At 43.7% G+C, this 12,799-nt stretch overlaps 1 protein-coding gene across 1 annotated transcript; it reads right to left on the reverse strand.

The window, feature by feature from the left end:
- Positions 1-5,277: 5,277 nt before the first annotated feature.
- On the reverse strand, positions 5,278-8,467 carry LOC119661406 (coiled-coil domain-containing protein 40). The gene is made up of 6 exons (XM_038070735.1): positions 7,526-8,467; positions 7,325-7,467; positions 6,709-7,268; positions 6,506-6,650; positions 6,232-6,440; positions 5,278-6,157 (listed from the first exon to the last, which is right to left on the reverse strand). The coding sequence occupies exons 1-6, from the start codon at positions 8,359-8,361 to the stop codon at positions 5,363-5,365; spliced, it is 2,688 nt and encodes an 895-aa protein (XP_037926663.1). The 5' UTR covers positions 8,362-8,467; the 3' UTR covers positions 5,278-5,362.
- Between the last annotated feature and the right edge of the window lie 4,332 nt (positions 8,468-12,799).

The raw sequence follows: 12,799 nt of genomic DNA on the forward strand, positions 1-12,799 counted from the left end.
TTTGGTTCACTATGGCTTGGAAGCGTTTGTCAAGCAATTACTTGCGGGCGGTGCGAGGGGGGTTTTGTTTTCGGTGGAAGAGATGGACTCGGCTGGACATTGCGCTCTTCGGAACAGGTGTTTGTTGTTCTCGCTAATCGGAAGTGGTGGATGTGCAGAACGGTAGTAGTGAAGGCGCAAACCTATATTAGTGGAACGCAATGACGGAAGTCGGACCAGCCGCTTGTAACGGCTTTCACTTTCTGTCCATTGGTTTTGAGTTCTAAATTATTTACAAAACCTACTTTGCTTAGTCCATTGTCGAAGAAAGATGTAAGCCTAGAATGCGATGAGTGGAAGGATATTTGGGTGTCTGCTGTTGCAAGATAATAGTTAAAATAATCTTGGAACGTATCGTTTAGTATTTCTGGCCTAAGCCGGCTGAAGGCCAGAAAAATGAGAAACAGTTTCTGTCTAATTGGTCTGGTCCGCCATTAAATGGATGGAGGATTTAGGGCTTCCTTAATTCCAAACAGAAATTATTACACCTTCCGCCGGCTTAGGCCAAAAACCCTAGACGGTTCTTCCCGTGGATATAATTTGCACTCATGGTGTGTTTGCGGATTAATATCAGGGAGCAAACTGCTTCTTTTCCTTTAGCCGGATATCCTTATTACGGATGTGATCAAAGCATGTCACGATACTGTTCAACGCAAAAACTTCATTTCCATTACTGCGAGGTGCTGTACATTGGCTTTCATAGTCGTTGATACGTTAATCACAAAGAGCACCAGTTGTACAAAGCCATTTCATCCAGGTTGCATTAATGCGTAAAGCAATTTCATAACGCAGTTCTCCTTTGGTTGATAGCATTGATCCGATCAGTTTTGGGCAGGTCGCTACCATTTATAGTGATAGTGTCTGTTTCATGGGGATCGGGTGAAAAAAATTCTGTTTTATTCAGATTCAGTCAGAGGCCATGTTCCAAGTGGCGATCATTCCATTTTTGGATAAGTTTCTCGAGATCAGCTTTGCTATGAGACGCCAGGAAAACATCATCTGTATAAACTAGATAGGGAGCTGAACATTGGATGGCTCTTGTGACAGTTTCCATAATAAGAACAAAGAGGTGTGGTGAGAGGGCGCTTCCTAGATGAACACTGAGGGAGACACGAAGTGGTTTTCATACACCCGCTACACACCCGATACACTTGGAACTCTATTTGGTTGCATAATTCGGCAAGTCCTCACACGGCCTACTCGCGGTGGCAACTGGAAACCGTCTTCGGACGGGCCAAGAGTAGGTTTATCCAACTGACGAGGATCTGCTTGTCTGCTGGTCATGTGTTAGGTGCAACTGGATCTGGTGGGGGAAAGCGCCAAAGCAACAGCCTGGAGATCGTCCTCCCTGCGCTGAGGAACGTGCTAAGCGTGTGCTCAAGTCACAGCATACGTTAAGGGCTCCGAGGCCAATGGCCAGTTTGATTTTTAGTATGCGGGCTCTGAATACCTTGGGCACTTTCAGCTTTAAATAAAACCCTTATCATGGTGGCTGGGCTAGCCAGGGTGGACGTTCTTGCCGGACTACTGGTGAGACCAAGAAATGCACATAATTTAAAAAAAAAAACAATAAACGGCCGATAGAAAAAGAGGTGGTGATGCCAGGCGCATCATCGGAGCACGAGCTTCTGACATCCAGCCAGGAGACAATAGCCGTCGAGAGCAGCACACTCGTTGCCAGTGTAGCACCCCTGTGCTGAAACTAAACGTAGGGGCCTCCCAGAGCGAGGCGGCAGACGGGCTAGTGATTTCCAGATCACCGGAAACCAGCTGAGAGGGGAAGGTCCACTAGTGTCGTACTCCGCAAGATTGCTGGGAATAAGGTGCCCGGTACTGTCGACGAGCGGAATGAAAGACCTCGCTAAATGCCAGGCGATTGTTGAGTTATACAACAGCAATCGCCCACCGCTCTCAAACGCAATTAATCTCAGGACGAGGTCGAACAATATCGCAAGCAGAGCAGAGTGGGCAAGAGCTCGGACGCTAAGCGACCTATGCAGAAAAGTAAGCAGCAACAGCCTCTGGTGGATATTAGTTCGCTAGCTGCAAACTAGCGCCGGAGGTGTCGACCACTATTGAGGCCAAGCTTTCAGAGATGGTCATTGTGCATTTTCTGGACGGGAGCAAGGGCAGGGGATCCATTCCCTGCTTTGATTCCTCTCAACCGGTCCGCGGGTTCCACGTTATAGATTGCGAGGACCAATTCTCCAGGGACTTTCTTGGTTCGTGAATCGCTAAGATCAGCGACGCCTGGGTAAGTCATCATCAAAGTCATCCTCTACGACGAGATTTCCAAGAAACCGGTCTCTGGTTGCCGAAGATCCGCATGGATAAGGATAAGCTCGTCCAATCCCTACACCTTCAAAACCCCAGGATTCCCATGGACGACTGGGTAGTTATCAAGGAGGAGGAACCCCAGACAAACAGCCAACCTTTTCTGCTTTGTATAAACGAAGAGTGCCTGGAGGCACTGGAAAAGGTCGACCATAAAGTGTTGGAGAAGATGAGGATCGACGCCCCCCCCGCAAGCAGATTATGCTGATTGTAACGGAGATAAATCTGTAACACTCGAAGTGCGCCTCGGCTAATCTCCTTGCCTCTCTCCTAGAGAAAAACATCGACATCGCACTAATACATAAGCTCTGGGTCAGAGATGTCGGGTAATCTCCTTGTCTTCCTCCTAGAAAAAGACATCGACATCGCCCTAATACAGAAGCCCTGGGTCAGAGGCGACCAAATCATCAAAGGGCTCCAAAGAAAATGTTATAATTTATTCCAAACCGTAGCAGATGCTGATCAGGACAGATCTAGAGCATGTATCCTCGCGAAAAAGAGTGTGTACGCTTTTCTGTGTCCGGACCTGAGTTCCAGCGACCTAGTCGTGATCAAACTGCAGCAGGCGGGGGCAGAGAATGTGTAAGTTTCCTCGGTTTACATGGCGCACGACTGATCCGCTTCGCCAGAAGATCTACAACATTTGACGAGTACCATAGCAACAAAGAAGGTTAATCTGTTGATAGGCTGCGATGCCAATGCAAGGCACACGCTTTGGGGCAGCTCGGAAATCAACGATTTGATTTTATTATTACTACAAACCTCTTGGTGTATAATATTGACAGAATACCAACCTTTCATTTACCCACCTCGGAGAACTGTGACGGTTGAGAGGAGATCCTTGATATCACCCTACTAATCGACAATGGGATTCTTAGGGTGGAGAACTGGAGAGTGTCTGACCAGAGATCCTTTTCAGAGCACAGTTGGATACTTTTCATTCTAGATCCCGCCGCAGAGGTCTCCAAACCCTTCAAACACCCCAGGAAGATTGACAGGAGAAAGTCTGATCAAGTAATTAAGAACAAACACTCCGGCGGCAAATTGGTAAGATTGGCACGACAAACGCACTGAAGTCAAAGGTCGGGGCCTTGGAAAAGGCATTTGATACCGCCTTGAAAGCCTCGTGCCCTGCTAAATACAGCAAGAAGACACTGCCACTGTGATGGAATGAAGATCTTTCCAGCCTCAGAAAGCTGACCAGGGAAATTTTCAACATCTGCTACAGACGGAATCTAGTGGCGAAACCTTGGAGCTGCAGATTTAGACGCACTTTCCTGTCAGCGAGGAGGACTGTGAATCAGAGCGTTGCTTGGAGGGTTTGCGGCCACCCAAGCTGTGCGAGAATATCAAATCGGTAATTGCGAAGGATAAAATCGTGGCTTGTTGAGATCCTAGAGCGCGTCCTGGAAATCCACTTAAGGGCGATTGTGGAGAGAACACCATTCTCTAAATCACAGCATGCCTAGCTTAAAAGTAAATCCACAGAAACCGGTATCCATAAGGTGATTGGTACGGTTGAGCGGTCACTGCAGTACAAGCGGTATACCCTAGCTGCGTTCTTGGATATAGAGGGAGCATTCAACAACGTTAGTACCAATGCCTTCAAGGGAGTCTTGACCAGCATTGGATTGGAGGGGTATCTTACGCATTGGATTATATCCATGCTAACCACTTGACCAAAGCTGTGAAGACAGGCACAGACGAATACCTGAATTCCACCTACCACTGCTGAATGGACGAAGATTGGTTTTTTCTTCAAATGTAAAGTATCTGGGTGTAATCCTGGACCCAAAACTAAATTGGAGATTGAACATAGAACTGAGGGTTAAGAAGGATTGCATAGCCTTCTATGCCTAAAAAAAGCCCTCGCAAAGAAATGGGGTCCCCGGTCGAGGGTGGTTTTGTGGATATTCACCGCTGTGGTGCGTGCAACCCTAACGTACGCTTTGAGCAAAAAGTGCAATAGAACGAAGCTTAATGAGATTCAAAGAGCCGCGTGTGCAGGTGCGGCATATGCTCTCAATGTACTCCTGCGTCTCTTCCCGCTAGACCTCCGCATTAAATACGTTGTAACGTGCAGGACCCCGCAGACTACGTGAGCCCAATTGCTGGAAAGCGAAGCCCTACGGCAACAGTAATATCCTAGAAGAAGGACATCGGGAAATCTAGGCATTCCCCGCGGACTATGACACACACAAGCTGAACTTCACAAGAAACTTTGCCGTGGACTTTCCAACCAGGGAAGAGTGGCGTTGTGAGGTTATGACACAGTATTCTTCACCGATGGATCAAAGATGGCCAGTGGAGTCGGCGGGTGGGTTTTCTCGAATACACACAGTGTATTCGGGTTGTATGGTTTCCCAGGTCTTGCCAGTGTATTCCAAGCGGAAGTACGGCGATACTCGAAGTCTGTCGATGGCTGGAGCATGATCAGAGCGCCAAGCATAACATAGCTGTTCTGTTGGACAGCCAAGCCGTCATTAAGGCTTTGTATTCAGCAACGACATCATGCAGGCTGGTAGGGAGAGCAGAAACGCGCTGAACATTTCATTCGTTTTATTGCTTCTATGACTTCAGTGGAATTGCCCCAAATATCGGCAATGCTTATGGAAGTGTTCGATATCCTGTATGCGTTGGTGACGGCTTTTGATAAGTCAACACAGACCTCTCTGGCCATTCCGAGTGTTCAGTTTATCGTAAAGATATTTGTAATGGAATAGCAAATTACCCAGAGCAGGGTTTAAATCCCTTGTTTCCATATTCATGTTTGGGCACCCTTAGTGTAGTAGTAAACTACTACAGACTCCCCTACCACAACAAGGTGGTGTCCGAGAGGAAGAACGACTTAAAGAAAGTATGATTTTCAAAGTGAAATCCGAAATCTTATTTTGTTTATCTGCAAAACCTCAATTAAATTACACAATCAAACACTACACGCTATAATCAAAATAATCACAAATATGCGTTTAAATAAATCTTAGGAAGCTTAATCTGCCTTCAAGGTCTGTAGAATCCTCATCAAGTAGTATTTTTTATCCGGAAAATCATTCAGCAAACTATGGATAACATCCGTGAGATTACAGTTGATCTCTCTCTGCTTCGTGGAACTCATCTCAGTAATGATATCACTACGACACTTTGGAAAATTTTTCATACCCACAAGCGCTCTGTATCTTTTGGCTCGATGCTGTTTTCTCACGATAGTCTCAAGGTTCTGATGCTTGTCCAACATTCCCTGCTCGATTTCAGCTTGGGTTAGTGTGTCCTGTAACTTTTCATTGTCAATTTGTCCTTGTAAGGAAGCCAATAGCTCTGAGGCTTTTGCAAATTCCGAGGTTAGATTAGCGCATTTCGCTTCGGTCTTGGTAATTTCAGTTTGGGCTTGTTTAATTTTATTTTTGATTTCGTTTAATTTATGCTGAACGTTGGGGTGACTTCGAGCTGCTCCTGCTTCAGTCCTTTCGCGTCGCATAGCCTGGAAGAAAATCTGCTCGCGATGCATCACGCAGTGCTCCAAATCTTGGATGAGTTTTTCTTGGGCTCGTCTAAGCTGATTATAACGAACTTGCATACGATGAATTTCCGTACGCATGGATCCAATTTCACCATCGTTGGCCTTTTCCTCGCTACGGATACGATTCATTTCTTCTGCCATTTTGTATTTTGTTTCCCAGGACAGAGCCTCACGGTGCATTTCGAGGACTATTTCTTTGTGTTGCTCGATTTCTTTGGTTAAATCTACAATTTCTTGTTCTAGTGATAAAACGGACATTTCGGTATCCTGGAATGGATAAGAAGGTCAATTTGCTAGTCCCTAAAAATACCAAAGCAGAAGGACTGGACAAATAGACTTACTCGAAATTTATCTAGGAGTTCTAAGCGAATATGTTGGGATTCTAAGACATCCTTTGCGTGGGTTTGTTTCGTTTTAAATAACTTAGCTCCTAAGAGGTCTAATTTTGTGTTCATATTTTGAATATTTTTCGATGTATCTTTCTCTAGGGCTTGTGCAACTTCCAGTTCTTTATCGACCTTTAAAGTCTTTTGTTCGATAATCAATAATTCTGAAAATAAGATATATTGCAGTTTTTAAAAAGAAATAGGGAGGTCAGAAAATTCGATATATTACGTTTCCTTGCAAGCTGTATATCATTCATTTGGGCCGAACGTTTTTCAGTCAAGTGAACCACATGTCCTTGGAGCAGTAACCAGAAATTTTGCTGTTCTCTAATTTGGTTTTCAGTTTGATGGATGTTTCTCTCCAAGGCTTTAATCTGAGGAAAATGGTGAAAAGTTACTTAGTAAATTTTTTCACTAGGGATATATCTTTACCTGGACCTCAAAAGGACACTCATCTCCACCTCCCTGTGCCTGAACCAAATTCATCCACTTCTTAGTTAGCTGGTCGACTTGTTTTACTTTCACGTTAGTTGAGAAATCTACTGCTTTAACCTCGTCATTTAGCTTATCTGCTTCCGCTTGGGCCAATTGGCGATCTTCCTCGATTTTTTCAGCATCTTCTTTCAGTTTTCCTACAACTCCGCGCATACGTTCCAGCTCCAGCATAGCATTTGATAAATTATTCTCAGCTTGAGTAATGGCTACTTCCATACTCCGTCTTTGACCTTGTACATCACGGAGCATCTTCATACGATGTTCGCTTGCTTTGTCTGTTGTAATTTGCTCTTGTGCCAGTTGGAGTATCTTTTCCTCAACATCAACCTTTTTCCGATTTAGTTTGTCGAGTTGCAAGCGGACAGATCGTATCTGCACTTCTAAGGCATTTCCTTCGGCTTTTGATGCATTTATATCTTCTTCCGCTTGAGCTACGAGTTGGGCTGTTTTTTCGAGTTTTGTGTTATGCTTATTGATGTCCTTAAGCTCCTTTTGAACTAGAATAAAAACAGAGTTTATTATCAATTCCTATCTTTAATAAGTGACTTATTACTCTGTTTCTCGATGGAAGCAATGTCTTCTTCAATATGGGTTTTGAAGCTCACCAGCCGTTCATTCTGCTCCATTTCCTTATTACATTCCTTCTTTGTTGCTTCAATACTTGCCTTCAACAACTTGTGGTCATTATACTCCTTCCTGAAAATTCATTCTTTCTTGTAAATCGGATTCAAGGGAAATTTATTGTCCTACTCACGTTAGGTCATCTTTTATTTGGAATAGTAACTTATCTCTTTGCTGAATCGCTATAATGACCTCACTCCATGCTTGTGTTAATCTTTTGTGCTCCTGTTGCAAAACCTCCAAATCAGTTGCGGCATTACTCAAGTCTTTATTCAATGATTCCAATACGCAGCGCTGCTCTCGAATTTGTTCATTGACTCCATTTAGCTCCTGTTCACGTTTGCGAATCTCATCGTCCAAATTAAAGACGAGCAAATCAATTTTTTTCTTCTCCTCAGAGATTGCCTTTTGATCCTGCCAGTCCTTATTTACTGCACGTTTTGCAGCTTGAACTTCATTGTCGACTTCACTCGCCCATTTTTCAATGTTGCCTTCAAGTACTTGCAGGCTGTTCAGTTCCAGCAAACGTTGATTGTGGAACCTCTTCTGATCCTTATACATGAGAAGCTTATTCTCGTATTCCTTCTTCGATTTTTCAACATTTTTTTCGTGCTTCAGACGTTTTTCAGTCGCCTCCTTTAATTGCTTCTCGTAGTCCTGAAGGGTTTCATTTTGCTGACGGATTTCTTGTTGGTAATCATAGAGCTTGCAGCCGATGTCCTCGCGCTCTTGTTCCTTTAGTTTGATGTTATAATCGAGGTCCTTAATTTCCGTGACGAGCTGGTCGCGCACACGAAGAAGATGGGCTTTAAGGGACTGTTGGAACCGCTCCAAAAGTGGATGGTCTTCGGGTAGTACCCCCAAATCATCTTGTTCAGGTTGAACATGACTGTAGTCGATTTCCTGTTTTGTTACTATGACCTCTTCGGATTCTTCACTTTCCGATGACAGCGTGCAGCACGAGGACATTTTTTCGACTTCACTGAATCACTTGATTAATATGAATAATCGAAATATATTGAATCAAAAACTCTTTCAATTGTTATTTATTGCCTGGATACAGGATATTGGGAAGTATTTTCTATTAAATCGATATTAGAACTGATTGTTCATGATACGTTGTTTTCAGGGCATTCTATAAACGAATCTGATTTTCCATAACAACGTTTCATATTGAATGATGGGAGCTCACATTGATTGTTTTTGGGAATATCCTGATTCTTCATCTGTTGTGATAACGGATTTTCATATCAGTCCTTTATACATAATAAAAATGATAGTAATAATCTAAAACGGTCGAGAGAAAGGATTGTATGCTTTTCATCCTTTGCGGAAAGTCGATGACTTCTCATTGTAGAATGCATTGTCTAGTTGAAAAAATAGACGAAGCTTAGGATCAAGAGTATATGATTATGTTGCAAAGTTGTGGAAATTTGACCACTATATTTCACATTCTTCTCTTCTATACACTACAGGACTACACGGCACTGTAGGAACCAATGTGATCAGCTCTTCGATTGATCGTGGTTTTTACCCTAATTTGCTTCAGGTGAGGTGAGGTTTGAACCGCGACCTTCTGTTGAACTAAACTATCCGGACATTACGTCCTTCTTTACTTCGCATGAGTGTAACGCAACATTCTCGAGATACTTTGAAATTATTACTAATACTATATAAATGGGGAAGAGGAGAAAAAAGTGGTCCTAAGAAAGTGGAGTAGGTGAGGAGACATGTTGTACCTACTCTTCCGGAGAGAGGGGGTGGCCTCCACAAGAAGTATGTGGAAGCCTGGAGAAAGTTGGTACCAGGGGACAAGAGAGATAGGAGAATAAGACGGGAGATGACTATCATCTCCAAACGAGGTGAGGAGTATTCTCAGGAGAGTGAAGGCAGAACTGACTAATTTGGAAGATATTGTTAGCCGCAGATATCACGAGGTTATCACGAAGGAGGAGGTTCGTGAAGCCTTGGAAAGGAAGTTCAGCCCCACCGGACTCGAAGAATTAACAGTAAAATTTTTTCCGAAAGCCTGCGGCGAAACATAAACCCCCTAGCCGTGGAGACTGCAGGAAAAGAAAGAATAAGTTGAGTTATGTTTTGTCATAGGGAGCAAGTAGCACTGAAACGGTGTTTTATTCGTAGATGCCTTGAAGAAATAGGGTGTGGCCCATCAGTATATTGCGGGCAGCAGCATGTTACCAACACAACAACTGTGGCCTCATTTTGGCACCAACATAGTCACCAAGGTTGTCAACTAATTCCCAAAAGAGCTAAACTACTAAATGGCCTAATAAGGGAGGGGGATAAATCACAAAAACCTAACGCATGCGGGATGAACGGGGAAGGATAAGCTGTGAGCCGATTCTGGTATCTACGCGACGAGTGGCTCCCGTCTTCCTTTCCTATTCATGGGGAGCCAGATGATATGGTGGCCCTACGGCGGCACACCCCAATCTAAACGTTCGTCGCCTCCCCCTGTCGCTTCCAATATAGTGGGATTTACTCTTTCACATCTGTAACAACTGTGGCTCCCGCAGGGCCATCATGTGGCCCCCCATGAAGAGGAAAGGAAGACGGAGGCAACTCGTCGCGTAGATGTCAGAATCGGCTCATAGCTGATCCTTGGCCCGACCATCCCGCGCGCGTTCGGTTTTTGTGATTTGCTCCGCTCCCTTATTAGGTTGTTTGGCATTTCAACTGCTTAGGGATTGAAATCTTCGATGGTAATAATCCGCCACGAGACTTCACGTCTCTCTTAGAGTAGTCTATCTCGGGTGGGTTTGGTTTTGTTGACTCTTGAGTAAAGGCACGTGACAAAATCTCTGTGTCCTCACCGGGAGATAATATTTTAGAACCAAGAACCTCGGCCCTCATTTCATCGAACTGTTAGCATTCGGCTAAATAATTTTTTTTATTAGTATTGTTCGAACTCGAGCTAAGAGGAAAGCCACTGAAATTTTCGTTCTTCAAATGTAACTGGAAAAATCTGTTGTAATATTTCTCATTCAGTAAGCTTCATCTTTTCTACGAAGAAGGATTATTAAATGAATTGAATTGAATTATTAAATTTATTGTGTTGCGTTCAACATTGTTTTAGGATACCAGAGTCTTCTTTCGTACCAACGCTTTGCTTAATTTTATCAGACCCCAATGGAAATTCGATCGGACCGTTTTCTATCAAAATCAGGGCGAGTTTCACTTGCTCGTTGTTTGTAACAGGAATTATGTTATATCGACGTAACAATCAGGTAGCGTAGAACCTACTTTTGCAAACCATCCGCGAGAAACAGCGAAATCGTAGTGTCGGCATTTAGGTTAGGGAAAAAACTGACCATAATGTGCTATTGGTTTGCGGAAAACTCGTCTTCCAGGAAATAATGGAATAATAATAATGGAACTGGAGGAGGGATTCATTAGGCAGAAGGTAAAAAAAGGCCACATATACCACTGTCATGTTCCACCCAGTACAACGAATGTGATTGGACGTGTTCTGTTCGAAGCATTCGTGGAATTAGACTTGGTTGGAATGGTTCTTATATTCCTGAATGGTGCGGCCATTGAAAAAGTCATCCAGATCATCCAATAGGTGATGGCAGCATGCAATGCTACTATGCTCAGAGTACGAATGTTCGCCAGAAGGCAATCCAACTACTGGTAGTACAACAAAATCGCAACTTTGTGAGCCACATACTTCTGGGCAAGGAGACTTTACTAGAGGCCTAGGGAAACCCGGTAGAGATGGTCGAAAGAAAGAACATAGATAACTGCGAGTCCGCAGTTGTGCGAAGATGCCGATATACTCCTCGAGATGGGTCTTACAGGGTGGGAATGAAAAGGTTGCGAAAATCACCACAGGTGACCGTCCGCGCGGTCTAAAAAATTTGTTGCCACTCTATTTCTTTACCACCAAAATAGCGGCAGGCAAACGGTGATTTAAGTCAACGAGTGCATGGTACTTCCAGTTACAGAGAAGAAGCTGCGGGAAAGCTGTGGTACGATCTGGCAGGGGTGGAATGATGCGAACCATTCTGCTTTACGCGTCACCGGTAGGGCTTGAAAACTCTCAGAGAGAGGAAGTAGGTTTATTCTGTTTTCCGGGGTTAGGCTCTAAGGCTTTGCAAAATTCTATTGTAGTTCTAATTGTAAAAAGATGGAACTAGTGGTGAGGTAACCTAGAAGGACGAGAAGTACGAATGCCTTAAGGGACGCCCACTGCCGGAAGTAATACCTTAATAATGATCCCACGGGGTTGGGTTTGGAGAGTTGGACTTGAGCAGCCGAGCTGAGGTGCATAAAAAAAGCATATTACTATCGTAATCTCCTCCTTTACTGAAAGATCAAATATATATCATTCTATACGTTGTTCTACAATAGTGGGTGCAGTATAGAACCAATTTGTGAAATAGTTAAGAATACCAATGTAAGGTAATTACCATGCAATACTTGATGTGGCTACTTTTTCCATGAATCGTATTTTTAGTCAATCCAATATCAAGTACCCGACAATAGTTTGCTTGGTACCCAACAACAGGATTTAATTTAAACTATTACAAATTTCCCGCTTCATCATTTCCCACAGTACCTAAAGGACATATGAGACTATAGGATATAACAGTTGAAATGGTAACTTCTTTTCTTTACGTCAATCATCCATTCAGCTTGTTTTAAATCCTAAGGTCAACTCGAATTAAAAGTGAAAAATTGAAAAACATGCTTCGAGGTGGACGACTTCAAACACAGTTGAAACTACCAGCATCTCATTGGACCGCAGATGGTATGCGGTTGTTTGATGACGTTTGAATTGGATGAGGTTTCCGAGCTCCGAAAAGAGAGCAGATTCGAATTACATTCCCTGGTCAGTGACTATTACGACCATTACAGCCTTAGCACATAACTGTGCTGTATTGTCCTTCAGAAGTATTGCCTCAGGCGTCCGCGTAAACCGATCAATGATCCTGGGGCAATACTTGTAGCCATGCGAGTCTTGTAAAAGGGCGTACTTCTCCGTCTACTTCCTTCTTAACATGCCTAGTGACCTTTCGCTCTTGGTATGCGATGTATTCTCTGGTCCAAAAATTAACGCCCTTGTTTATGGACGGCCAGGAATATTTATTAGCACACTACTACTAGGGGTGCGCAACCGGCTGGAATATATGACCTAGGTTCCTTTCCGGGGATCTTGCAGCAGATGGCGGTAGGTGGGCCGAAGATAGAGAACTCATTGAACGTGTATTCGGGGTTTGACTATAGTGATTGTCGAAAAATCAACTGCGACTGGATTGTTGATATCTGAGATCCGGGACGAAGGATAGACGACAAAGCTGTCCGTTGAACGTTCGAAGTACATTGGGTTATAAGGGTTAGTTGCTGAGGTTAACGAAAAGACGCTATGTTGGGTTTTTGCCAT

The sequence above is a fragment of the Hermetia illucens genome, chromosome 1 (genome assembly GCF_905115235.1).
Source record: "Hermetia illucens chromosome 1, iHerIll2.2.curated.20191125, whole genome shotgun sequence".
NCBI lineage: Eukaryota > Metazoa > Arthropoda > Insecta > Diptera > Stratiomyidae > Hermetia > Hermetia illucens.